General features: G+C 43.8%; 2 protein-coding genes across 4 annotated transcripts in view; one reads left to right on the forward strand and one right to left on the reverse strand.

Annotated features, from left to right (window-relative positions):
- The first annotated feature begins 1 nt into the window (after window position 1).
- Window positions 2-9,603, forward strand: LOC135508163 (serine/threonine-protein kinase PLK4-like). Its single transcript, XM_064928178.1, has 14 exons — window positions 2-194; window positions 956-1,051; window positions 1,501-1,596; window positions 1,751-1,865; window positions 3,513-4,491; window positions 4,598-4,686; window positions 4,814-5,124; window positions 5,226-5,330; window positions 5,443-5,545; window positions 6,069-6,218; window positions 6,361-6,589; window positions 8,697-8,790; window positions 8,921-9,171; window positions 9,338-9,603. The coding sequence occupies exons 1-14, from the start codon at window positions 165-167 to the stop codon at window positions 9,435-9,437; spliced, it is 2,748 nt and encodes a 915-aa protein (XP_064784250.1). The 5' UTR covers window positions 2-164; the 3' UTR covers window positions 9,438-9,603.
- A 483-nt stretch (window positions 9,604-10,086) lies between these two features.
- LOC135508164 (inositol-tetrakisphosphate 1-kinase-like) overlaps window positions 10,087-27,725 on the reverse strand; it is a 41,352-nt gene continuing 23,713 nt past the window's right edge. For 2 of the 3 annotated variants that reach the window (XM_064928180.1, XM_064928179.1), the window contains exons 5-11: window positions 25,425-25,542; window positions 18,383-18,481; window positions 17,813-17,853; window positions 17,077-17,242; window positions 14,263-14,330; window positions 13,977-14,139; window positions 10,087-13,385 (exon numbers count right to left, since the gene is read on the reverse strand). In XM_064928180.1, the coding sequence (XP_064784252.1) occupies window positions 13,051-13,385; window positions 13,977-14,139; window positions 14,263-14,330; window positions 17,077-17,242; window positions 17,813-17,853; window positions 18,383-18,481; window positions 25,425-25,542 (990 nt within the window). In that variant the 3' untranslated portion in view covers window positions 10,087-13,050. The remainder of the gene's footprint in view (window positions 13,386-13,976; window positions 14,140-14,262; window positions 14,331-17,076; window positions 17,243-17,812; window positions 17,854-18,382; window positions 18,482-25,424; window positions 25,543-27,725) is intronic. The other variant, XR_010450764.1, reaches the window with a different exon arrangement.

Consider the following 27,725-nt stretch of genomic DNA (forward strand, 5'->3'; position numbering starts at 1 on the left):
GTAACGGGCGGATATTTTCAAAATGGAAGAAATACGAAAGTTTCGGAGGGGCAACATTCATTTGTTTTTATCAAAGGTCGTTTATGGCCGCTGATGAGTTTACCTGGATGAACATGTTTTGAATAATAATTTTGTATCGATTGGGAAGACAAATAATAAGCAAGATGAGTGTTTCAATCGGCGATAAAATCGAGGTGAGTTGTCGACCTAGCTAACGTTAGCTGGCTAACCCGCAGCTAATACAGTACAATTAGCTAGCAAGCGAACGTCAGTTGTCTGTAAACGTTACCAACTTTGCATAATTCGTAATCAGCAACGTATACGAGTAACTGTTATTTAGCTAGCTGGTGGCTAAAACTAGTAGCACTGGCTACTACAACCGAGTTGTTGTTGATTATTTTGACTGAGACATGGCCCCTGCGATTTACCGCAACGGTTTATTGTTGCCAGGTGACGGGTACCACAACGCCTGCTCATTAGCGGGAAGAGAGCCGGGATAATTAAAGGTTTTGGTTGGCTATATGACAGAGACAGGTGTTTTGATGTTTTACTTCTGACGGTTGGCTAGCCATAACGACCAAATGGTAACGTTAACATTAGCCACAGTTGGTGTAGTCTAGTACTCAGTCACTGTATGTCTAGTCGGCTACATGACACATATCAGAGAGAAGATGTTCGACAAAGTTTTTAATTATTTACTTCAAAACCTGACAACTAAATGCAAAGTCAGTGAAGATGAGGAGAGAATCTTATTTACAGCTGGGGAGCTAAAGATTGAGGTATCAGATCAGAATCATCCTCTGTCAAAAACAGCTGACAGACACATCCATTTCTAGGACATAGGCATAGCTATAGGACATATTCTAGTCATATTTGTTGCAATATAAATATTAGCTTATTGATTTCGGATTTATATATTGCATATATGTGAAAATGTTTTCATTCTCTTTTTCAGGATTTCAAAGTTCTCACCCTCCTTGGTAAGGGCTCCTTTGCATGTGTTTACCGGGCAAAGTCAGTGAACACTGGCTTGGAGGTGGCGATCAAAATGGTAAGAACGTACAATAAAAAATAAAAAAGTTGCTATACAGTCCACATCCAATTACTTTTATGATGTAAGCTTGTTTCATGCTGTTCCTGTATCATGTGGTAAAAACACATGTAAGAGCTCATCAGCACAGTGTTTCTGAAGTTTTTTTTTTGTCAAGTGCAAGCGGACAAATCACAGGTTTAGAAATGTTGACAGGCTACACAGTGAAGACTTAACCACTCATTATCACCATCTCACTACCAGGTGGTGTTTAGCAGAGTTTTGTATTTTTTCTAAGCCCCCCTCCCAGGGGTCACCTGGGGACTGTTGGAAGTGTAGACAGTCTGTTCTGTTCCTGAATAGCTCTCACTCTCTTTGTGGAAGACCAATCGTTTGTTTACCACAAGACTAAAGCAGTGTATTATAATGCTCACTGTATAATTATCTCCATCGTTCCCCTCTCTGTTCAGATTGACAAAAAAGCCATGCATAAATCTGGTATGGTCCAGCGCGTGAGTAACGAAGTGGAGATTCAGTGTCGATTGAAGCATCCGTCAATACTAGAGGTAAGCATGGTTGAACTTTGTTGGGCCTGTTTTGGCATATCTGATCATTGTTGTGCTGAAATTGGTGCTACTTTAATAAGGTCTTATTTACTAATTTGCATAACTGTGTTAACCCTGATATAACATTTTGGCTTGTAATTGTGCTATTTTGCAGCTGTACAACTACTTTGAAGACAGTAACTATGTGTACTTGGTGTTGGAGATGTGCCATAATGGAGAGATGAGTCGATACCTGAAAGACAGGAAGATGCCCTTCTCAGAGGATGATGGTCAGTCTCATTGTTTACCTGAGAGTGCATTAGGCTTGGGCAATCTACAGTTTATACTGGGGTATTTTGAAAAGTACGATTTTCAATTCTGTTTAAAAATATACAATAATAAAACATATGTACTTTTTTTTGTTGGGGACTTTGCTTTAAGTATAACTAAAATAAATCTTACACCGAACATCAAACCGGCCGCGCGCCATCGTGCACAAATTGATTTTGTCCCCCCACACCAAACGCGATCATGACATGCAGGTTGAAAAATCAAAACAAACTCTGAACTAATTATATTAATTTGGGGACAGGTCAAAAAGCATACATTTTCTAGCAATTTAACTAGCTAGCTTGCAGTTGCTAGCTAATTTGTCCTGTTTAACTAGCTAATTTGTCCTGGGATATAAACTTTGACTTCTTATTTTCTGTATAGCACTTTGAGATATCAGCTGATGTAAGAAGGGCTATATAAATAAATTATATAAATGATTAGATTTTTACCTGAAATGCACAAGGTCCTCTACTCCGACAATTAATCCACACACAAAACGGTAACCAAATTGTTTCTAGTCATCTCTCCTCCTTCCAGGCTTTTTCTTCTTGGGACTTTATGGCAATTGGCATCTAACTTTCTTAGTTACCACCGACCAAACTCAGTTCATCTTTCAATCACCCACGTGTGTTTCTCCTTCTATACACCAATGAGAAAATGGGAGAGGCAGGACTAGCACTGCGTTCAGCATCACAAATAGAACTGACTTCTATTTTAGTGCTTGGCAACGCATTTCGCTCGTTGGCGCATGCACGAGCAGTGTGGGTGCATTAATTGAATAACATGTATGTTTAAATTTATTTTGCAAAGCGAGCGGTGTGGTCAGCATGTAAGATGTGTAAAATAAATTCTATACAGCTCAGGACGCTAAGTGGCTCTTGCCTAAATTGTTTTGTGCGCCAAGGTAATTGTTAATTTGATTTTTTTTAAACTTCATTTTGTAAAATTAGCATAAACAGGGTAACTTCTCCTCTATTACAGTAAAATTATGTCTCTGAGTTTCGGTGTCCATATGACTGATTCTGTTGGACTCAAATGCAAATAGCGAGTTGAAACTGTTTGCCTGAGAGGAAGAAGTGGTCTCTCATCTTTGTTGTTTTGAGTGGTAGGGTTCTCTCACCAAAATCTGTCAAAAATAAGCCCTGTGCGTTTCTATGCACTTATTTTGAACCTAAGCTTGTCGCCTGCCTTCCCGCCTGTGGGACAATGACACCCATTGTTAGGGCGGAAACATGAGCATCTCGTCATTATATACAGATCTCTGGTGTAAATGGGAAGGTGCACAGCACAGATGGAGCAGACAAGACCAAAAAGCGGACATAAACGCTCATAAAAAAATGTATTTACAAAAAAACTTGATTCTACAATTCAAGCATTTGGAATATTGCTCAAAAGCATAAATTAGAATTAATCAAATTAATTTGATATATTGCCCAGCCCTAACCTGGTATGGTACCGAAACGGTATGACAATCTGGATACCGCCCAACCCTAGAGTGCGACAGTGATACATCTCTTAACTTATGAAATCTACGTGAACATGTCTTGACACCTGTCCTCATTTCCTTTTATAACAGTTTTCATTTTTTTTTTTTCACGTTACAGCACAGCACTTCATGCATCAAATAGTGAAAGGTATGCTGTACTTGCATACGCATGGCATCATGCATCGGGACCTGACCTTGTCCAACCTGCTGCTGACGAGCAATATGAACCTTAAAATAGCCGACTTTGGCCTGGCCACCCAGCTGAAGCTCCCCAGCGAGAAGCACTTCACCATGTGTGGCACACCCAACTACATCTCCCCAGAGGTGGCCACCCACAGTGCCCATGGCCTGGAGTCTGATGTCTGGTCGCTGGGCTGTATGTTCTACGCCTTCCTGATGGGCCGGCCCCCATTTGACACAGACACAGTGAAGCACACCCTCAACAAGGTGGTTCTGGGGGAGTATGACATGCCCAGCCATGTGTCCCAAGAGGCCCAGGACCTTATCCATCAGCTGCTGAGGAAGGACCCTGCGCAACGGCCCAGCCTGTCTGCCGTGCTTGACCACCCCTTCATGACCCAAAGCCTGCTTGCCAGGACCAAGGAGCTGAGCCTTGGTGAGCCAGGCTCCATGGACAGCGGCATCGCCACCATCTCGACAGCCTGCACCTCATCCACCTCAGGCAGCAGCCGTCTCCAGAAGAGAGCAGCCAGGCATGTGATCGGACCTGCCCTGCCCAACCGCATGGCACATATCCCCACATTGCCCCGGCCACCAAGCAGCGCCTGCTTTGAGGGGGTTGAGCAGTGGCAGCAGCACTCCGACAGAGTAGGGAGGAGCAGGGCAGTTCTGGGCTGGGAGAGTGGACGGCCCCACTCCCGGTACCTACGGAGGACTCACTCCTCAGACCGGTCTAGCTCCTCTGTCACTCCAGCCCAGGGGATGGGGCAGGCAGAGCTGGAGAGATGCCACTCTGAGGAGATGCTGACTGGGTCGGAGAGACTGGCCTTTCCCATGTCCTCCAGCTACAAGGACACTCCACAACCCTTCGCAGAGCATGGAAGGCTCCCATCGGTGCCTGTCAAACAGACAGCCAGGTAAGATGTGACCCCAGTGTGATGTAATTAATAGAATGTATTTTTTAAATTAAGATGGCTGTCTGTCTGACTAACTGATACATGTATGTACCCTTTATTTCCTCAGCTCAGGATGTTCATATTCCATACAACCACCACATCCACTAAACCTGCAGTTACAAGAGTCAGGTGTACAGAATTGGTTCAGTAAAGAAGGTATAGTACACCTACTTGTTTCTTTGCTGTATCTTAATCTTATATCCCAATGTAAAGATTTAAAAGCTATAAAATAAAGATTTTCTCACAAGCTTGACCGCATTGTTTGTTCATCCTGCCTCACTAGGCCTGTTTCCGAGGCCCACGGATGTCACCTCTCACAGCAGCAGTGGCAGTTTCCATAGTGGCAGGGAGCCTCTAGGTGTACACAACACCTGGAGTGACAAACCGGCAGGCAGAGGCACCAGTCCTCACCTCCACCGCAACACCTCAAACACTGACTCCTACAGGGAGAATGGGCAACCCGGTCATGGGGAAGAGCTGCAGAGTCTTTCCAAACCAAGTGTAGAAAAGGAGAAAAAGTCCCTGAGAAATGTGCTCCCTCCTTTGTGTGCCTCAAGACTGAAATCCATCAGACAGAAGACTAAAAACGCTGTGGTAAGACAGACATACACCCTAGTTATCCCCCGTCTATTCAACTGATCTGCTTTCAACGCCTGCCTGCCCTACAGCTGTGGGTTCTGTCTCCTTCTCCCCAGGTGAGCATTCTGGATACAGGAGAGGTGTGTATGGAGCTTCTCAAGGGCCAGGGCCCCCAGGAGAGGGGCAAAGAGGTCCTCAGGATATCCTGTGATGGTTTGATGGTGAGTTTCAGGAATAACACAAAACTTCATAACTTTCAGAGAAGATGTATCATGGTATGTCTGTGAAATAATGGCAAAACACTAATGTCACCCTTTGACCATGATCCTGTAGGTCACTATTTACCAGCCCAATGAGGGGAAGGGTTTTCCTGTGCTAGACCGCCCCCCTGCTCCCCCTGAAGACATCTTGATCTGCAGCTATGAGGACCTACCGGGTACACCTCAATAACAGACAGTGACATCTTGCAGTGACATGATTTAAAAACCACAATTTGGGGTCTCCTGAGTGGCACACCAGTTTAAGGCACTGCATCGCATGCAGTGCTAGATCCATTACTACAGACCTGGGTTCATTCCTGGGCTGTGCCACAACCGGCATTGGTCGGGAGTCCCATAAGACAGCACACAATTGGCCCAGCGTCGTCCGGGTTGGGGGAGGGTTTGGCAGGTGGGGCTTTCCTTGGCTCATCGCGCTCGACTCCTTGTGGCGGGCCGGGTGCCTGCGGGCTGACTCCGGTCTCCAGGCTGGCTTCTGGGTTAAGCTGGCGGGTGTTAAGGAGCGCGGTTAGGCGGGTCATGTTTCGGAGGACGCATGCCTCTCCCGAGCCCGTTGGAGAGTTGCAGCGATGAGACAAGATCGAAAAAGGGGGTAAAATAAAAAGATGTAAAACCACAATTCGATAAATATGTTAGAAATCTGATTTCAACTAACCTTTGTCCTCTGTTTGTCTTCAATAGAGAAGTATTGGAAGAAATACCAGTATGCCTCCAAGTTTGTGCAGCTGGTAAAATCCAAGACTCCCAAAGTTACCCTCTATACCAAGTATGGCAAGTGTATGCTGATGGAGAACTCTCCTAATGCAGACCTTGAGATGTGCTTCTACGATGGTGAGGATAATTTAGAAAGCATCTATTATATGAAACATATTGACCTTGAAGGATAAGGTGTATTTTCCTTCTGAGATTGAAAAGTTGTCGTTGAACAGTTAAACTAAATAATCCTGACCTGTGGTCCTTTATGCTGTGACAGGAGCAAAAACCCACAAGACGTCAGAGCTGGTCCGTGTGGTGGAGAAGAGTGGGAAGTCGTACACAGTGAAGGGAGAGGTGGGTCTGAGTGGCCTCAGTCCAGAGAGCAGGCTGTACGTGAAGCTGTCCGACGAGGGCCACAGCATGTGTCTGTCTCTAGAGACGGCAATCACCGCAGAGGAGCAGCGCTGTGCCAAGAGCACTCCCTTCTTCCCCATCACCCTCGGCCGGTGAGCAAGAGAGCCATGACTGTCTGTTTTTGCAGGACATTGTCACGTTTGGAAGCATTTAATTTCTAAAATGTTCAACTTCATATTGATCTCCAGTACCACCCCAACATCAACATATGTGAAAATGGTGCATTTCTATGTTTTGTAGTAAAAAAAGAGAGGAAGATAAGTGTATACAATGACATCAACCAATTAGACAAATAGTAGGAAATGCCTTCTCATAATTGGTTAAAATCACATGAAGCTCATTGATGTCATTGGAAACACTTATCTTCCTCTTATCTTTTTTTTACTACAAAACATAGAAACGTGCCATTTTCACATACATATGTTGATGTTGTGGTGTTGCTGGAAGTGATGAATATGAAGCTACATTCTTTTGACATTTCTCTTTAAAGAAAGCATCATGTTGCAGAATGCAGACACTATTTCAGTTCTAATCAGTCAGTCATACTTTGCCTCCTAATCAGTCAGTTTGTTGAGATATCCAGTCACCTGTCAGTCAAATCCAATCCAATTTTATTTTTCAAATACATATGGTTAGCAGATGTTAATGCGAGTGTAGTGAAATTCTTGTGCTTCTAGTTCCGACAATGCAGTAATAACCAATGAGTAATCTAACAATTTCACAACTACTTTATACACACAAGTGTGAAGGGGTGAAGAATATGTACATAAAAATATATGAATGAGTGATGGTACAGAACGGCATAGGCATGATGCAGTAGATGGTATCGAGTACAGTATGAGATGAGCATTTTTTAATTTTTTTTAACCTTTATTTAACTAGTCAGTTCAGAACAAATTCTTATTTTCAATGACTGCCAAGGAACAGTGGGTTAACTGCCTGTTCAAGGGCAGAATGACAGATTTGTACCTTGTCAGCTCAGGGGTTTGAACTTGCAACTTTCCGGTTCCTAGTCCAACGCTCTAACCACTAGGCTACCCTGCCGCCCCATGTAGGGTATGTAAACATTATATTAAGTGGCATTGTTTAAAGTGGCTAGTGATACATTTTTACATCAATTTTTCCATAATTAAAGTGGCTGGTGTTGAGTCAGTATGTTGGCAGCAGCCACTCAATGTTAGTGGTGGCTGTTTAACAGTCTGATGGCCTTGAGATAGAAGCTGTTTTTCAGTCTCTCGGTCCCAGCTTTGACGCACCTGTACTGACCTCGCCTTCTGGATGATAGCGGGGTGAACAGGCAGTGGCTCGGGTGGTTGTTGTCCTTGATGATCTTTATGGCATTCCTGTGACATCGGGTGGTGTAGGTGTCCTGGAGGGCAGGTAGTTTGCCCTCGGTGATGTGTTGTGCACACCTCACTACCCTTTGGAGAGCCTTACAGTTGTGGGCGGAGCAGTTGCCGTACCAGGCGGTGATGCAGCCCGACAGGATACTCTCGATTGTGCATCTGTAAAAGTTTGAGTGCTTTTGATGACAAGCCAAATATCCTCACCACGCTGTCTGTGTGGGTGGACCAATTCAGTTTTTCCATGATGTGTACGCCGAGGAACTTAACTTTCCACCTTCTCCACTACTGTCCCGTCGATGTGGATAGGGGGGTGCTCCCTCTGCTGTTTCCTGAAGTCCACGATCATCTCCTTTGTTTTGTTGACGTTGAGTGTGAGGTTATTTTCCTGACACCACACTCCGAGGGCCCTCACCGCAAACTTGATGATTGCGTTGGAGGCATGCATGGCCACGCAGTTGTGGGTGAACAGGGAGTACAGGAGAGGGCTCAGAACGCACCCTTGTGGGGCCCCAGTGTTGAGGATCAGCGGGGTGGAGATGTTGTTACCTACCCTCACCACCTGGGGGCATCCCGTCAGAAAGTCCAGGACCCAGTTGCACAGGGTGGGGTCGAGGCCCAGGGTCTCGAGCTTGATGACGAGTTTGGAGGGTACAATGGTGTTAAATGCTGAGCTGTAGTCGATGAACAGCATTCTCACATAGGTATTCCTTTTGTCCAGATGGGTTAGGGCAGTGTGGTTGCGATTGCGTCGTCTATGGACATATTGGGGAAGTAAGCAAAATGGAGTGGGTCTAGGGTGTCAGGTAGTCCCAGTCCTTGTCACTAATCTTGCGCCTCTGTTTATCCCTCCCAGAAGACCTGCCAACCCAGACTCCCCCTGCCCCTTGGGCGGTGTTGCCCCTGTAGATGTGGCATCACCGCCCAAGCACCTACACATTACTCCCTCTGTGAGTTTCTCCTGAAGCAACATTTCACATTCTATCAACTAAGCTATTTATTCCATCCATTTTGTATTTAGGAAGTGTAAGATATCTTTTTTTTTAAAAAAAAAATCTTTTTCTCTTCTCTAATCTTCAGATGATCTCATATAATGGGTCTGACTTCACCTCGGCTAGCGTGAACAAAAACTGCTCTCCGCTGTCGGTCAAACAAGACCACACAACCAACACAGGGAAAGTGCTTAAGTCCGTCTTTGTGCCAAACATTGGTTGGGCCTCACAGCTGACCAGTGGAGAGGTGTGGGTGCAGTTCAATGATGGCTCCCAGCTGGTGGTGCAGGCAGGGGTCTCTTGTATTGCCTACACGTCCCCAGAGGGACGGACCACCAGGTACTGAACACTTACACAGCACACTGACCCATGGCTTCACCACCCTTTCATACAGTGCTATGTCAATGTCCATCTTTTGTCATTTTGATATAAAACTCTTCTCTGTATTTGAGAAATGGTAGTTGTCAACCCCTTTTTGCTGACATGTTCCTGCTTGTTGCTTCAGGTACAAAGAGAATGAGAAGTTGCCAGAGCTTGTGAAGGAGAAGCTGCACTGTCTCTCCACCATCCTGGGCCTGTTAGCCAGTCCAGCAGCACGCCGCTGAATCAAACAACCTCAGCAGCATTGCAACGTCTCAGTAAAATGCTGTTGCAGGGAGGAGACACTATTATAGGCTTTATACCATGATATACATACCTCAAGTGTGCTTGTAAATACTGTTTTTATGTACAGATGACAAAATTATGAAAATATATATTTTATAAAGTGTTGTACAGTATAATCTTGTAATTTTCTACGTTGTCAAACCATAATCTCCATGAAATGTCAGATGCAATAAACATCTGCAGGCTGGGTAGAGTTCAGGGGACTTTTGTTCTTTCTCACTTGCAACAGCATGACTGGGTAAATGTTTACAACAAACTAAAATATTAAAGGATGAGCATACCTTACTGGTGTATGGTATTGATATGCAGGACATGAACATGAAGCATATCAAGTGAGAAACCCAATACAACATTGTGGGAATTAATTTAAGACATTTGTTTCTCATTATCTGGGCTGAAGTACTAGAATAGTAATAGCAAATTCTCAATGATATTGGTTATTTAAAAAAAAAAAGGGGATTATTTTTTCCCCCTGTTGGTTTAGCCATTTAAAAGTCATTGTTTAGAATTAGTTTCTTTAAAGAACTGATACATAACATTTTCAGATGGAAGCTCAAAAGCAATGACATTGTCAGGGTGAAAAAATGATAAAGGTTGTAAGTAGGGGTAATATTTATTTCCCATTTAGAAGCACAATGAAAAACAATGCGAGACACAGTATAGTTTGTGTACAGAAATGTCAGTGTTTTCACAACATACTGGGCATGGCTTGGTTAAGACATCCTCTCCTTTGTCACTGTTTACAGGGTTGAGGATCTGTGTCTTCACTAGGAAAGGCTTTAGGAGCATTGCTACTCAACGCTAGTCCCGGAGGGCTGCAGGTGGAATGGCTAAACGGTTTAGATTGTCAGTCATTGTCACTAGGCCATTGGGGCTAAGTAACCTCTGTGTCGATTCAATTTGCTAGCCTACTTATTCTACATACATGCTGAAGGACTAAAAGCCTGTGCTCAAGTAAATGCCCTATTGTTTTTACATTGAGTTGGCAGCCCTGTACTCTTTTCCTTGCACTTCAACTGGATGCTTACTAAAAGGGTGATGACAGTGGCAACTAAGCTGCTTGGTCTCGAAGTTCTGAAGATAGTTTCATTTGCCAACCAACTATTTCACTACTCGTCTGACAAACATCCATTGTTTGCTCAACTTGCTCACTCCATTTAATAAAAAAATAATTTCCCCCCCATAAAAATCGCTAAATAAATTGTTCTTAGGAAATCATGACAAAGATGTTAACATTTACATTTCAGTCAAATAGAAGTAAAAACTAAATGGTTCTCACAGTGAACATTAGGAGCAAATTAGATGTTCTCTCTATTTTGTGCCACCTCAAAAGGACACAGCAGCTGGACAATAGGATTCATACAGGGAGTTTGGCGTCTGTCGATACCAGCTATACAAGAGAGCGCAGCAGGTGGACTACAGGGTGTTTCACTGTTTAATAGGTGCAGGAGTCTGCTGTCAATAAGGCTGAAAGTAAAAACAAACAAAAATATCCTTAGCATTGTAATCAAGAAACAATTAATTTAATGGTCACAAAAATAAACTTGCCGATTTAGTGTGTTCAATACCAATTGAACATACCGTTTTTAAAGAGGCCCAGACGTTCCATTGAGTCGTAATGGAGAGTTTCCTGTGTCCAGTCATTTCAAGTCCATAAAACAGTACTGTGTGACAGTCAGGTTATTTTCACTAAAGCATTGGAATTCTTCTCGAAAACACCCACATATACAAACGGAATGTGATCCTCATCTTTCAGCTGGAGGAACGCAAATCAAGTTGAGAAGCAGGGACATGGACTTCTTAGTACTTGCATAAAACACCTGTATAAACCTCAACCACATCTGACATAAACACTCAAAGGCCTTTATAAACATTCCATATTTAACTTGGTCACATGAAGAGATTTCTTTTTTCCCCTTTTACTGCTGACAAATGTTTATAATCAGGTGTGATCAAAAGGATTATTCAGGCATTTGACTTTCGTGCGAAATATATCTTGATATAAAATCTTTTCTGTTTTCTGTAGTTGTGAAGACTATGAAATTGACAAGACAAGAGCCTTGCCAATAAGATGGCACACAAGAAAGTAAACAGCATTCAATTTAAATTGTATTTAATGTAGGGCTGGGCAACTTGGCCAATATATATTATCACAATATCTTTCCCGATTTTGATGCTATGGCGGAATTTAGCAGAATTATAGTTTGTGAATAATGAAAGTTCTGAATATGTTTTATGAGTAGTGCATGACCCTAGGATGGCAACCAACAAAAACATTTCTCCATGCTGATTGTTATATACACAACCAAACTAGGACAACACTGATAGTGAAGTAGTCCCAACTTTTCATTTATATAGCACTGTATCAACAGCTCGTTATAGACCTTCGGTGTCAAACTCATTCCACAGAGGGCCAAATGTCTGCCGGTTTTTGGTTTTTCCTTTCAATTAAGACCTAGAAAACCAGGTGAGGGGAGTTCCTTACAAGGGGAAAGGGGGATACCTAGTCAGTTGTACAACTGAATGCCTTCAACTGAAATGTGTCTTCCGCATTTAACCCAACTCCTCTGAATCAGAAATGTGCGGGGGGGGAGGGGCTGCCTTAATCGACATCCACGTCTTTGGCGTCCGGGGAACAGTGAATTAACAGCCCTGCTCAGGGGCAGAATGACAGATTTTTTTTTACCTTGTCAGCTCAGGGATTCAATCCAGCAACCTTTCGGTTACTGACCCAACACTAACCACTAGGCTACCTGCCACCCCACTACTAATTAGTGACCTTAATTAATCAATCAAGTACAAGGGAAGAGCAAAAACCTGCAGACACTCGGCCCTTCGTAGAATGAGTTTGACGGTTTTGTAAAATCCATACTGGTATGAGGATCCATACCGGTATACCTTAAAAGACGATAGATATCGCCCTAATCTAATGTCCACCAAGATCCCAATGACTTTCTTGCAACTTTGGAAATGACAGAGTGGGCTCTTCTGCTTTAAGTCAGTTAGCACAGGCAGCTGGTCCAAACCAGTGGAGGAGTATTAGAATACAGACAATCCTCTAGCCATACATCCCTTCTACCCTAACCACACATGACAGAGTGGCATTCAGACACACATCACTAGTGAGTTTAAATGCAGGAAATGTGTGAACGTGCCTGTGTGCCTGGAGCATATGTTTAATTGCCCTTTTCTTTACTGCTGCAGTCAAAGGTCAGACATGGCTAGTCCCCCAACCACCTCATGTGGACCACTTGATTACAGAGATTTCACAGAGAGAAACTAAATCAGCAACTAAGCAAGCAGAGTTCCCAAAAGTTCACATTACTGTAAGTCTTATTAAACCAAACAAAAAAAATCCAAAAGGCAGAAAAGAAAAGATCAAAGACCCAATCACCATCAAGATCTACATAGAAAAAGTTGGTTTTAGATTAAAGATATATTATACTTAATATCATAATTATTATGATTATTATTCATTATCGTCACCATTATCATCATCTGTTTTTGTTCACGGTTAGAACAGGGTGGGGGCTAAGGGTAAGAGGATGGCAGTCATTGGGAGGAAGCCTTGGTGGCTATCGTGGACACACAGTGTTGCTGGAAGTTGGGGGACATGGCTGAGTTACAGCCCAGTCTCTGGCGGGGGCCCTTCAGGTTCCCATCCCCCTCCACGATCCAGGGGCTGCTGCTGGCGTCCTTCCCCAGCATGCTGCAGCAGCCTGGGGAGTCCGGGGTCGGGGCTGTGGGCACCGTAGTGATGGGGGTATGGCTGGATGCCAGGCTTTTGGGCTGCCCGCTGGCTGGAGGGCTGTCGGGGGAGTGAGCCTGAAGCACACTGGTGATGTGGGTCAGGAGGTCGTTGAAGAACTCTGGGACACCCTCGTAACCTGGAGAGAAGAGGGTGAGCCTTGAGACATGGCTTACCGATGCTTATATTCCACCTCCAATACAGAGGGCAGCTGATGGTAACAGTACAGTAGAGGTAAATGAATGAAAGACTAAAGAATAAAATTGTCTTGTAGTTATTTTAGGACTTCTTGCTTGTATTTTGACTGCCGAGCTTCTGTCCTTGAGGCACAAAGGGTGAATGTTTGTGAGAGTAGGGATTAGCTCAGTACCATTCTCCTCACACTCCAACCGTCAAAGGTGGCAACAGAGTGCAACCCGAGAACAGTGTTACCATAGCGACGGCCCTAGTCAAGAGAGGCATGCTAGACTCGCCTCTGAGCGTGCTCAATGCTCATTTAAGACTGCTGATGACATCATTGTTGAGCTTACTCTCTCCGAGACACCTAGTCTCCGTCTCCAAGCAAGACCATGTCACGCAGGCTATCAATGCCTTAAAGCAATCTCTCAAAGACTTGAGATGACATACCGGTAGAGATGGTAAAACTGAGTATGAATGCCCATCCAACGTAGACTTCAACAGAAACACACATCTACTCCTACTCCCTACGGCAGAGGAACAAACCACTCACCAGGGAATGCATTGATGTCGATGACGGCGTGTTGGCCCGTGAGGTTGTTGATGATGACGTCGATGCCAAACAAGGACACGCCCAGCGCCTGTCGCAAGGACCTGGACAGCTCTCTGATGACATCATCACTGGGTGGCTGGGACACCCCCTCCACGTTGTCCCTCTGTGGCAGGAAGAAAACTAAGTCTGAGTCAACTGAACTAGGGGCATTTAATAACACTGGTTTTAAACAGATATAGGTGATATGATTTTAGTGATTTTAAGTATGTTAATGTATTGTACTTACAGAGGTCAGGTCTGAAGATGACTCTGGCTTTGATACATTATGACTGTTGAAGAAAATTGCTTTTCTGTCTGTAATGGAGAAAACATGTACTTTAGTCAGATGACACATTACCTCTACTGAACTATTTGTTATGGGTGTACAGTTCTCATCTCAGGCACTAGGAGGTAGCAAAAACTCATTTGAGCGACAAATGTCCAGCAAAGTCCACTGGTTGATGGAAACAAAGGCACAGGAGCAGCCATAAACAATGAATGAAGTGGTACCAGTATCACATTCAAGTTCAAGTGCACTAATGGGAAGATACCGCGCAATAAAAAAATTGACAGTGATGTTAACATCAAATAAATTCTAGGCTTGCGTATATTAGCTGCCGTTGGCCTTGCGTGCATGTGTCCTTAAGATTACTTTTCCAGAAATCCCATGAATAATATTTTTGTTTGAGTGTTAGAGGGGTGCTCTATTCCCTCCAACAAGCATGCAAGATCCATTAATTCCTCACATGTATCCACATGTGCTGCTCAATTATCTTAACCATCTCTAATCATTATAAAAGCAAACACTAAAGCCAAAGTAAAGCCTAATGAAGAATTTGGATAATTTAACACATGAAAATAAACTCAATGTCTGGCAAAAAAATACATATCTTACGCACACAACTCCTACTTGTAATGGTCATACATCACTCCATTTCAATGGCCTTAATAAACTGAGTGTACTAAACATTACGGACTCGTTCCATGACAGACTGACCAGGTGACAGCTATGAACCCTTAGAGGTCACTTTTTAAATCCACTTCAAACTGCAATGCTTCTGGGTTTTTCACGCTCAACAGTTTCCTGTGTGTTTCAACAATGTTTTGTACACAATGTATATCCCCATTACCAGTCATTTAGCTGGTAATAGGGATATGGCTGGTAATTTGGGCCGACTCAGCACAGGGATTTCCCTCAAGCAAAAACAGACAATGATTACAAATGTGTGCCTTGTAGCGAGGTTCTAACAAGACAAATGGATTACTCCCTTTACATTGGGTAGGGTTGGAAATCAATCTAACACCAAGCGATGGCTTTATAAAGAAGGAGAGGGTGAGGAAGGGTTGAAGTAAAGCAGGACTTTGTCCGAAACGAGCCCAGGGCCTCTGACTACCAGGGCGTGGTAATACTGGAAGCGTTAGCTACACAAATCATTCCCTGGAAAGACCCCTAGGCACATATCACCTCTACTGGGAGCGTGGGCGGTGGGATGGGACCTCATCTTCTCCTGACACCAGGCTCTCTTTCACAACACTGAGGTGCTTAAACACCCGACCCCTCTCTCCTTACCTTCTCTACCTCCCTTTGTTTATAATCCATTTTGTCTGTTCTATATATAGTGCGTGTTTGTTTTAAATCTGGCCAACGCCCTGGCCAACGCCCTGGACGGCACTCTGTGTATACAGTAGCATAGGTGTGGTGCGTGTGTGGCAGGTCGGGGCACTTTACTGCATGTTTCACTGTGCTGCAGCACACAGGGATGACCCTAGTCTCTTTCAGAAGGTCACTTTACTGCATGTTTCACTGTGCTGCAGCACACAGGGATGACCCTAGTCTCTTTCAGAAGGTCACTTTACGGCATGTTTCACTGTGCTGCAGCACACAGGGATGACCCTAGTCTCTTTCAGAAGGTCACTTTACTGCATGTTTCACTGTGCTGCAGCACACAGGGATGACCCTAGTCTCTTTCAGAAGGTCACTTTACTGCATGTTTCACTGTGCTGCAGCACACAGGGATGACCCTAGTCTCTTTCAGAAGGTCACTTTACTGCATGTTTCACTGTGCTGCAGCACACAGGGATGACCCTAGTCTCTTTCAGAAGGTCACTTTACTGCATGTTTCACTGTGCTGCAGCACACAGGGATGACCCTAGTCTCTTTCAGAAGGTCACTTTACTGCATGTTTCACTGTGCTGCAGCACACAGGGATGACCCTAGTCTCTTTCAGAAGGTCACTTTACGGCATGTTTCACTGTGCTGCAGCACACAGGGATGACCCTAGTCTCTTTCAGAAGGTCACTTTACTGCATGTTTCACTGTGCTGCAGCACACAGGGATGACCCTAGTCTCTTTCAGAAGGTCACTTTACTGCATGTTTCACTGTGCTGCAGCACACAGGGATGACCCTAGTCTCTTTCAGAAGGTCACTTTACTGCATGTTTCACTGTGCTGCAGCACACAGGGATGACCCTAGTCTCTTTCAGAAGGTCACTTTACTGCATGTTTCACTGTGCTGCAGCACACAGGGATGACCCTAGTCTCTTTCAGAAGGTCACTTTACTGCATGTTTCACTGTGCTGCAGCACACAGGGATGACCTTAGTCTCTCTCAGAAGGTAAAAGCCGACGATTCCACTGAAGCCCAGACTGGTTTGCATGAGGGATTTTACTGTAGTGGATGCAAATGGTGCAGCTTATTCTGTCACGGAAAAGGGCCACATTCAGATTACTTCAGCCTAATCAATGCTCTGATTGCCTCATGACGTTTGGAATCGAAAACAACTGGTTGCCATACAGGAATAAGATATGACTGCACACCATGCTCTTCCTCTAGAGAATGAAATCAATTAAAGAAAAAAACAAGTTGACCAACATTTATAAACAACCAAATCCACTGCACTCCCTTTTTTTAAAAGAGAGTGGGAGTCCAGTCTTGAAGATGTTTAAAAGCCTTTATGAGGTATTTTATTGGGCCTGTTAGGAGGACAGCAGTGCTGTAGGCTTTCCTCAGAAATGGCACGCTGTGTGCCCATACATAGACAGTCTCCTGGGTCCTCCTCACCTGCTGGTCCAGCGGGGAAGTTCTTGAGGGAGGGTCTCTCTACCAGTGTGTAGGACTCCCCCACCACAAACACCTTGTAGAGCACCGCATTGTGGTTGATGAAGCTCTGGATCACACACGGAGGCTTCACATCCTTCAGGTCCTCCTCACTGAAGATGATGGCCATCTATGGAGAGGGGGAAGAGGTCATCAATACAGTTCATCTCATTTCATTCATAAACTTGTCCATATACCATAACATCCATCTAACCCGTTTCCACTGACTTGACTGGTTCAATGACAGAAACATGTATGAATGTTGACCATACGGGCGGACGGAGAAGCGGCTATTGATTGGACTAACAGAACTGTAGAGTGTTTGATGTGTTAAATGATTATCTAGTTAGAGACACTAATGGATTACAGGGATTTAGCTAACGATCGAGGGTGTGATTAATCTGTGACCCTAAGCCCAGGTTGCCTAGCGATTAAGAGCGTTGGGGCTAGTAACCGAAAGGTCTGGTTCGAATCCCTGAGCCGGCAAGGTGTAAAAAAATATCTGCCCTTGAGCAACACAGTTAACCAACAACTGTTCCCCAGACGATGATGACGTGGAGGTCGATTAAGGCAGCCCCCCCGCACCTCTCTGATTCAGAGGGGTTGGGTTAAATGCGGAAGACACATTTCAGTTGAATACATTCAGTTGTGCAACTGACTAGGTATCCCCCTTCCCCACCATGACCCTGGTGGCTCTTACCTCGTGGGAGTTGGTTCCATGGGCTACTCGTGTTTTGCAAACTGAGAGATGGAGAGAGAGGAAGAAGAACAGGTTGAAAATGTTTGTGAGGAAACCACACTTCCCCAATGGCATCCGTTGAGAAAAAACATGACCGTCACAAGATGACAGCGGGTTATTTTTACACTGACCACAACTTTCAAGAGCCCCTCTCCATAAATGGCTGTCTGCAGACAAGAAAGCTAGGTAAATTGGACATACAAAGTGGCTTAAAAATAGAGGGTTTGAAAATAATTAAGCTAAAAATTAACTTTGAGAAGTTAAACCAAGATAATTATAGTTCAACACTGAAAAGTAACATCAGGATTAAACCACGCCACTCTCCTAAATAATAAACTAATTGCGGTGTAGCTAATGTGTGGATACTAAAACCAGGTTGTTGTTTTTTTAGAGTGTTTGGCAGTTTCCCCCTCACTACAAATTGTTTCCTAATGTCAACCCCTACAAAGCTAGGAGGAAGGACCCTGTGTAATCATCTGGGTCAAGTGACAATTCCTCTTCCTCTATCAAACAGGAAAGGGAGGGACTTACTAAATGGGAAAGTGAGTCCATGCTTCTCAATCTTCTCCAGTGTATCTGGACCACACTCTGTGTTCAGAACCATGAATGGGGGAGAGCAGATTCTCTCATCTAGTGAGGAAGGGAGATGAAGAGAGGGAGGGTAGACAGAGGAAGGAAAGGAGATGAGTAAGAGAGTAGGAACTAGGAAGGAAACCCCCATCTTAATATCAGAGAATCTGTTGAAGGAAAATAATATCTAAGCCTGTCATTCAGAAGTCCTTTGTTTCAGCCGGACTATCCAACAACAGACTCTCACACACACAGAAACTCAAAACACACTGACTGACGTATTCTCTCAGATGGCTAGTTTTTTTATATATATATTTTTTTAACCTGTGACGCCAAACATACCCTACTCACACAGCCAAAACACCGACAAGAAAGCTACTTGTCATCTGATAACAGAGGCAAAAGGCCATCTAATTTTAGTCACAAACACACCACCTGTGTGTCATTGCTTTCCTTTATACAGCTGGATTAGGGAACCCCAAAACACACAGCTGCCACCTGAGGAGAACAGGCTCCTGTTCAAATAAATAAACAAGAAAGCTGCCAACTCTGTCTGGCCTGCACCGCCCAGAGACAACACAGCACCAGACAACACATAGATCAGGACCAGACAGAAAACAACAAAGACTACTAGACCGACAGACAACATACACCAGACAAGTCCACAGCTCTTCCAAAACCAGACAGGTGTACATACAGTACACATACTTAAGATGGGAGTGCTTGTCACCCAGACTGTGTAGCACTTTGGAGAATTGAATCAGAGCTTCATTCTCATTGTTTACATAGTGGCCTGCAGCGGTGGCTGTTTCTCCATCTCCTCTCATAAGACTTGAAGTAAGGGGTTCTGCCATCCCAGGAAATGACGGACAAACATCCTGCAGGTAGAACACAGTAAATCTGCCCTTGTGTAAGCCGATACAGCGATCCAGACTAACGTTTTCCCCTGGTGGCACCAGTACATTATTTGGAAGCACCTAAAAATGTTCTTCTGACGTAACGCAATAGATCAAATTAGTCAAAATTTAAAAAAGTCATCCATGGTACTTATAGTAGTGATTATAGTAGGATTAAATAAATAAGATCGTCAAACACATCCCAGCAGAAATGTATGATTGAAGTATTTTTATGTGCAACATAAACCAGTGATTGACATGAATTTTGGGTTGACAATTAGGCTTTTGTTGCTATATTTTTCTGTCAAAATAGGGCTCCAGAATTGTCTGATTATGCAAATGGCCAATGTGCAGCTTGCGTGCGCCACATCTCAAAGACATACCAGAAACATCCTTTATTTTAAAAAGGTGTTCATAATATGATTATAATAATACCCCTAATAAAGCTGAAACCCTCCTCTCTTCAGCTAGAAAACAGCATACCTGTTTTCAAAACTGTGTTAGTGTTTTACCCACAACTTATTTTTAAATAACGCATTTCTCTCACCCTTTTAATAGAGTTCACAGCTGGAGGGAGAGGGAGTGGGAGTAAGCCACAGAAGCCGGCCGGCCGACCACGGCAGAACGGGCACTGCAGGGGCAGGGTAGGCTCTTTCATAGCAGAAATTAAAGCACTTTATTTTAGGTGTACTGTTTGACCAAAATCATAGTTTTAACTTGCACAGCCAAGTCAAAGGGTCACAAAATGCGACTAAATGGTCGCAGTCTGGAGCTCTGCTATATTAAAGTTCTGGGGCTCTGCAGTAATTTCCTGGCTATCGGAGATAAGGCAGCTCGTTTGACACAGAAAATCAGTGTCCGGGCCAAACCAAGCGCTGGCATATTGCTGCTGATGCCAAAAACACAATAGAAACACTACAGTGTTTGTGTTGTGTGGGCAATGTGATGTCGGTGCTTCCGGTGAGTTGTGCTGAGGTCAGGAGAAGCCCACAGGACTGTATTACACTGGCTAGTGGCTATACCACTGAATGCTGCTGAGCTGTGGTCGCAGATAGGCTGCACAGACACACAGCTCAATGATCACATTGTGGATGTGGAGAGCATACATCAAATACAGAAAAGGTAAACAAATCTCACACTTTTCTGGTTCATACACAGTCAATGAACTATATTTTTTCAACAGTAAACAACTATATTTATCCACCATCTTTACATACAAGATAACTTGCGCTTCAGACCAGTCAGGGAGTGATCACCCAGGCAGTCATGAGCAGCTGACTCAGGAGGGGTGGAGTGATTGGAGGAAGTAGGGGGATCACCAAGGTGTCAAAGCCATGGGTCTGCTTCTCATTTTGCCAGCATGCGATTTGACCTATATGTAATGTAGCCAATCACAATCCCCTAATACGGATAGGGTAGGTTCTTATCAAAACAAAACCTTAAAAACAGGCTGTCTTTTGATAGAATAATCAACAAAAAGGAAGCAATAAATTATCAACAGAACATTTAAATACAATAAAAGGATCAACTTAATGAAATACAAGTTAAAAGAAATGCGTAAGTATAGAACGCTTTCAGACTGATTTTAAGGTAGCTAAACATACATACATACATACATTAAAAAATAACCTAGGCACAAACAAACATCACTGTTAATACAAGACAAAATGTGATTGTACTCTGTGCTCCTTAACTTGTATTTGTCTGTGGTGCTCCTGTTCTGTCAGTGACCATCAATGGAGACGTGGCAGCAGCCTCGGAGTGTGGCGTGATGAGTGAGACAGAGGCCTGGAGGGCTTACCCATCACCCCACTGAGCTGAGCTCAGAATTCACACTCACACTGCTGTTGTTGTGGGAGGGGATAGTAATGTCGGACTAACGTCACTCAAAAACAATCCAAAGACCCATCATGTATTTTATCTGTGAGAACAAAAACGGACTTTAAAATCCAAAAAGACCGCCATCACATGTTCCCATACCTGTGAATCGTGACTTGGGCAACAAAAAACACACAAAAAAAAGGCCCATTTGGAAGCATCAGGCCCAGATACAGAGAGACAAGAGGAGATATGAGGATGGTGAGTGAAGCACACGGTCGGTGTGTTATGCGTTGGCGTCGTGCTTGGCCCTGGCCGTTTGGCTCTGAGTGCAGGGGATCAATCTCCTCCTCTGTCTAAACACTGTGTGCACTCAGCAGACGTTTACGGGACGTCAGTCCGACTCGAGGCAGACAGCATACACTACTGGCTGGCCTGACGCTATGGAACCACTCAGAGTTTGGGGATCTGGAGTAGGACAGTACTATACCAGACCCAATACTACCATGACAAAACACCCAATTAAAATGAGAGATTCTCATCTTAAAAGGATGTTATCAATAGGGTTTGATCCTTAAAGGAAAAAACAGGACAGTCTTAAGGAGGCCTGGCTGATTGGAATGTTCATACCGGACACTGGTGAACTCTTTCTATAAAGGCAAGCAGCCACAGGTGAAACTGACCTTCACATTTTCTTTGCAAAAGTTATCATCAGCATTATTAAAGGATTACCAAGTAGGCCTGAAATCTAAATGTTGCTATTTAAGGCTGCATTCCTAGTATTACCAGCTCCTCTTCTATTCCCTTGCTCAGAGCCAAACCAGGGATGTTTTCAATATTTCAAATTGAACTCCAAACTCTGTGTGCCCTGCAAGTAAACCCATAATTCTCCATATCCCGCTGTAAGGAGTTTACAGTGAAAATAAAATGAGCCATTAATCTTTGTGAGAGAACAACATCTTCAGCTCGGCGTCGTAGAGCACCTCCGCTGACGTCTTGATTAACTTCATCAGATCAATCGAACAGTACAGGTCCATAAAGTAACAGTGAACTGCTTTAAAGGCAGTCTATGTAAGCAAGGCAATCAATCTTAGTGGTTTTTATTCAGCCCATGCTGACTATTCTGTGCTGGGGATGGGCCTGGATGTGTCTGTGCGGTCCTCAGTAGTCCCTCCACAGCTCTTTTTCTTTCATCTGATGAGCCTTTGTATAAAGATTGACTTATTGCATCAGCAGGACACTTGTTATTGTTGGTCGCGTTTGAACCACAGAAACATTAGATTTATGTGGACACCAAATACTCCCCACATAACAAAGCACTACCATAATCTGGTTAAACAAATACCTCAAGAGTCTGGTTCAGTTTGATTCCACAAAAACATCTGTTCATTTAAGGGTGTCCTAGTCCCAGTCCCTTTCTTTTGAAGTGGAAAAGAAATACCAAGACGAAGAGCACCCTGAATGAGATCCTTCACGTTGTACAGCCTGACGACTGTTGCCATCTTTACAAACACCAAGTGAAATATTGAGGCAGCAAGGCTGACTTCTAAACGGAAAAGAGTGGATTCCACCACCTAAAGTAAACAACCGCCCTGCCAAAACAGACTTCGACAACACTCTGGAAAGCTGATGAGCGGAACAATGAGTCATGTGGTGTAGAGGAGACTAATGGGACCAGGAGGACTAACCCCTGTGTAGTTAGGCAACCCCTGTGTAGTTAGGCAACCCCTGTGTAGTTAGGCAAACATTTCACAGGGCTGTCTACTGATCTCCAAGTACAGTTATAGAAGTATAACATGTATCAGCTTACACACAAACAAGCACAAAGCTCTAGTGTTTCCTCCCATTGAGTACTATTCTCAGCCACTCAGGCAGCCCTCTGACCATGGCAGGCTCTCCGCAGCCTCTGGTACTGGGCAGCCAGCACTGCACTGGGGCTACATGGTCTCCACTGATAAGGAGGAGGAAGTGGCCGTGCCAGAGTGTGCACTTTGGACTTTCCACTCTCATTACAACCAAACAGGAAGAGGAGAAGAGGTTTCACGCCAGACAAAATCTGTCCACGAAAATAAGATCACAAAGTGAGGAATTTTTTGTAGAGGTCCATGAGTGTCAAATTTGGTGAACAAAAAAAGGTAATTTCTAATTTGCTACGTGAGGCTTATTTGGTCAAACAGAAGTTCCGTAATGGTTCGGTTGTTACGATTGCATTGATAAGTAGACGCACCTACTGTACATCAGCGTTGTGCTTGTTGTTCACATGCGCATCTGCCCTCTCATTGGCTAGAATGGTCCCACCTGATCTTGCCTCCACCTTCGAGGACATGCATTTAATTTCCATTGTTAGAACGGTCACAACTATCTTGTCAATATAATAGAAAATCTTTGCTACAACAACCCTCCCCTCTCCTCTCCCCTCCATGCTCCCACCAGCACCAGCCACGGTTCTTGACGACCAGAGCGGAGTCATTTTAGGTCACTGGTTTTGGCTCGATTATAAAATAAATAAATCACGGTTTTCTGTAAAAAAATGTTTTACATTAATTGCACTGTGCATTATGTGGGTTAAATGTTGTAATACTGAATAAAACAATTAATACAAGTCCCATGGTGGTAATGACTGACTATTACGGCATAATTTATTCACATTACTTAATCAAAAATGTGTTTTATTTGATTACTTTTATGACTGCTGAATACCAACTACCAATCACTTTGCTCATGTATTTTCGGGCTCGCGAAGCAACTGCTTTCTATCCCTCTCGATTAAGTGTTCACTCTTCTCTCAGTGTCTGCTCCTCACAGAGCGGACAAGTTAAAGCAGCCACGCGAAGGATTATGGTCATTGTAGTTAATTACCACTTTTATGCACTAAACTATGTAGAATTTTGGCCTGTTGGAAACTACAATTCCCTACATCGCACAGTTCAGACTTGAACTGATTTCTCTAAATAAACTGCACATCGAGCTAAATGGAATTCTAATAACTTAACAGACGGTCAATTAGTAAAAAAAACTAAAGAATAACCTACATTTCGTTCAATCGCTCAGCACTATTGACTACAGAAACAAACACTTTAATTCACAAGTTTTCTTCTTGTCATGTTGTAATGCGATCTGACGGTTTACATTTCAACATCCCAGTCCAACCTTCCAGAGTCATCTGGGTGAAAACTACAGCATCAGAGTATTCAAAAGGTTCACCACTTCAGTCACTCAATAGCAGATGCATCACATCATTATAGCAGGCCCCTTATCCAACCATGTCCGATGTGTAAGACCCCCGCCCCACATAGTCGTGTGAACCCATAGGACACAGAGGCTTTCCTAAATTCAGACAGCTTACAGACCTTGTTACATAACCACCAACATGTCTATTTGGGAGAGAAAAAAACTGCAATTTTCGGTGTTATATTTTAAGCAACTGACGCCACTTTACATTCGGAGACATCTCTGATCTATTCCTCTGACCCAGGGTTACACTGAATCGTTCCATGTAGCTGAACATGCCACCCACAAGCACTGCACAACTACACACGTGTACAGTACACGTCACACACAAAAAATCTGTACTCAAGTGGGCACACATGCATACACACACTCTTTCAGTCTCTGTCTCTCTCTCCACCTGGTGCGTGCGAGTACAGAAGGGTTTTCATGTAATGGCTCCAGGTTTATGTCCCATGCCATGTTCTCAGTAAATGAACAGCAGATGAGTCACATGTGTGTTTACAGTAGAGAAAAGCTTTGTTGTTAATGTGCCATCATTCCACTGCTCTGCTCCAGTCTCTGGACCCAGACAGGCTACACAGACAGCCCACTGGGGACCATATGGTTCCTATGACAGAAGATCTAGGTGCTGCTGGCCTGCTGGATGACAGCCTCCTCTAGCTAATACAGCTTTAGTCCATCACTGGAACCAATACACACTCTGGTAGAGGCAGGAGCCAGCTTCACCAGGGGTTCACAGAGGGGAGAGAGGAGGGATGGTGCTGTCGTAGTGGGAGTTATGTGCCTGCATAAAGCACCTGGTAGGAAGCACAACTACAGGGTGACACGATCCACCGCTGAAATAAGTCACACCACCATCTCCTGGTCACTTTCTCAGAAATTAAATCAAAACGATTTGTTATCACAACTAATCCTTGACAACAGATAACTCACTCAAAAACTCCCACGTAGACACTCCTATGGGATCTTTTGCGGTCTAGGACTGGCAGTGGCACTGGGTATATTGGGAGTTAAATCATACCAGTGCGAGGCAGTGCCAGTGCTGCATGTGTGGCTACCTTGCATGCAGTCCTCTATCCTGTGGATGAGCTGGTAGGACTTGCAGCGGTCCAGCAGGGTCCTGATGGCTGGGAGGGGATCCAGCACGATGGTCTCAGGGTGGGCCTCAATGTAGTCCTGAAAGGAGGCGCCACACACACACACACACACACACACACACACACACACACACACACACACACACACACACACACACACAGGAGATTATGAGGCAGCACACATCACAGCTAATGGAGGCAGTCTGGACACTGTGCAACACTTACACCTCACAGTAGGACAGGGCTCATGTGTATTTCCTTTTTGGTACCCTGCTCATTCCTTCATGCCCACTGTGTTGTGGTGTGCCATCATCACTGTGCCCACCCCCATCTCTCTATCCTCCTCGTCTCTACACTCCATCCTCCACCCCCCCGTGAAATCTAATTTTTCCGTAAATACATTTTTAGACATAGGCTACATTAGACCTCTTTGCCTAACACACACACACACACCACACACAAAAATGCCTGCCTACACACAATCTATTTTCCTAGAGACTGAACATCCATCTGTGTTGAGTATGACTCCTGCCAGCTCTGATCAAAACGGTAGTGTGGTTACATAAGACAAACATGTTGCCATCAAAAACTAAAGCCAAAACAATCTTCCAGTGGTTTAAAAGAACTGACAACTCCTCTGAATTTTGGCCATCAATTTGCTTAAAAAAATATATATAAAAAATGTTCTACAAATGTGTGTGAGAGAAAAAAGGGTGGGACAGACAGTGGATTCCTCCATGGGGATTTGGGTGTGGCAGAGTGTGCTAAGTAATAATGGAGAAAGACGTCAACCTACAGGTAGCTGCCATAATAAAAGGAAACACTTTCGTAAATGAGGGTTCTGGCGGTTCTTATGGTGTGGGGTGCATTTCCTGGCATGGTTTAGGTCCTCTCAACCCATTAAGGTGACCGCATGCTTCCCAGCTGAAACAGCTCCGAAGGCTTTGTCCATATATGACGTCATTCGTGTACACACATTTTTTTTTCTTCAAGGCAAGCCAAAATCGGTAGCCGAAGTCTATGCCACTTCGTTTGTAATTGGTCAACAGTAAGGATTCTTCATAAAAGTCTGTTGTCATTCAACGAGACTGCTCGTTTACATGCACATTTTTTTCACTGAGAAATACCTCACCAAACATCTCAGCTCGAGGTAAAAATTGCACGATTAAGATCTCATCAGCAAAAATAGTCAAAATTAAATTACAGATTTCTTGAGTCATTTTAGATCAATTTCGACTATTATGAGGAAGTGTATACTGTATACTATGGTGTCTCAAAATGGACAAACTGTACTATTGCCGCTTTTTAATTTTTTTTCAAGCGAAGGTCTTAAGGGAGTATGTGAGCACACTCGTTGGTTTAGGCACCAGAGGGCAAGGGAAACACCAATAAATACACAGTCATTCTGAGCGATCACTTTCAACCTATGGTAAAGCATTTCTATCCTGATAGGAGTGGTCTCTTCCAGGATGAAAATGCCCCCATCCACAGGGTACAAGTGGTCACTAAATTATTTGATGAGCATGAAAACAATGTAAAGCATATGCCATGGACGCCCAGCCACCAGATCTCAACCCAATTGAATACTTAAGAGAGATTCTGGAGTGGCGCCTAAGACAGTGTTTTCCACCACCAACAGAACATTTTCTGGTGGAAAAATTGTGTCGCATCCGTCCAGTAGAGTTCCAGACTCTATGGCAAGGTGCAGTGAAGCTATTCTGGCTCGTGGTGGCCCAACACCCTATTAAAACACTATGTTGGTGTTTCCTTTGTTTTGGCAGTTAACTGTACATATGCAAATGAAACGGACCAACATATTAATTATGTATAACCCAATTTATAGACCTATACTTGAAGGCCATACAAGTCCAAGTGTTTATTGATGGTATTCTTCACAATCAACAAGCACTAGCTGTGGGTGCCTGTTTTGCAATAGAAGGCAGTTGTGGTATTTCCCCCTAGAAGTCCTCTAAAGACAATAATACCACATTCACCTAAATCCACAGGATATGGTTGATGCCCATTAAGACGTAAACAAAGCCTTGCACAGTTAGAGAACATCTAATTCAGTTATAGTCAAAAGAAGGTATGCAAACTATTGGGCAATGTTTCCACAATGAAGTCCTCATTCCCTAAACTACAGGATGCAGTAACAGGTCTGATCATTAATGCGGTTTATTTCCATGCCACTGAATGACGGACTGACTAAATGCAAGGCTATATGTGACGTTCAGTGGCAGGGTCAAAGTTCAATTCTAATCT

Source organism: Oncorhynchus masou, chromosome 21 (genome assembly GCF_036934945.1).
Source record: "Oncorhynchus masou masou isolate Uvic2021 chromosome 21, UVic_Omas_1.1, whole genome shotgun sequence".
NCBI lineage: Eukaryota > Metazoa > Chordata > Actinopteri > Salmoniformes > Salmonidae > Oncorhynchus > Oncorhynchus masou.

Excerpts from the sequence above, each read along its gene's own strand:
- LOC135508163 (XM_064928178.1), top strand. The coding sequence starts at position 165 with ATGAGTGTTTCAATCGGCGATAAAATCGAG. Across the intron at positions 1,866-3,512 it reads GCCCTTCTCAGAGGATGATG|CACAGCACTTCATGCATCAA; the intron begins GTCAGTCTCATT and ends TTCACGTTACAG. Across the intron at positions 9,172-9,337 it reads CCAGAGGGACGGACCACCAG|GTACAAAGAGAATGAGAAGT; the intron begins GTACTGAACACT and ends TTGTTGCTTCAG.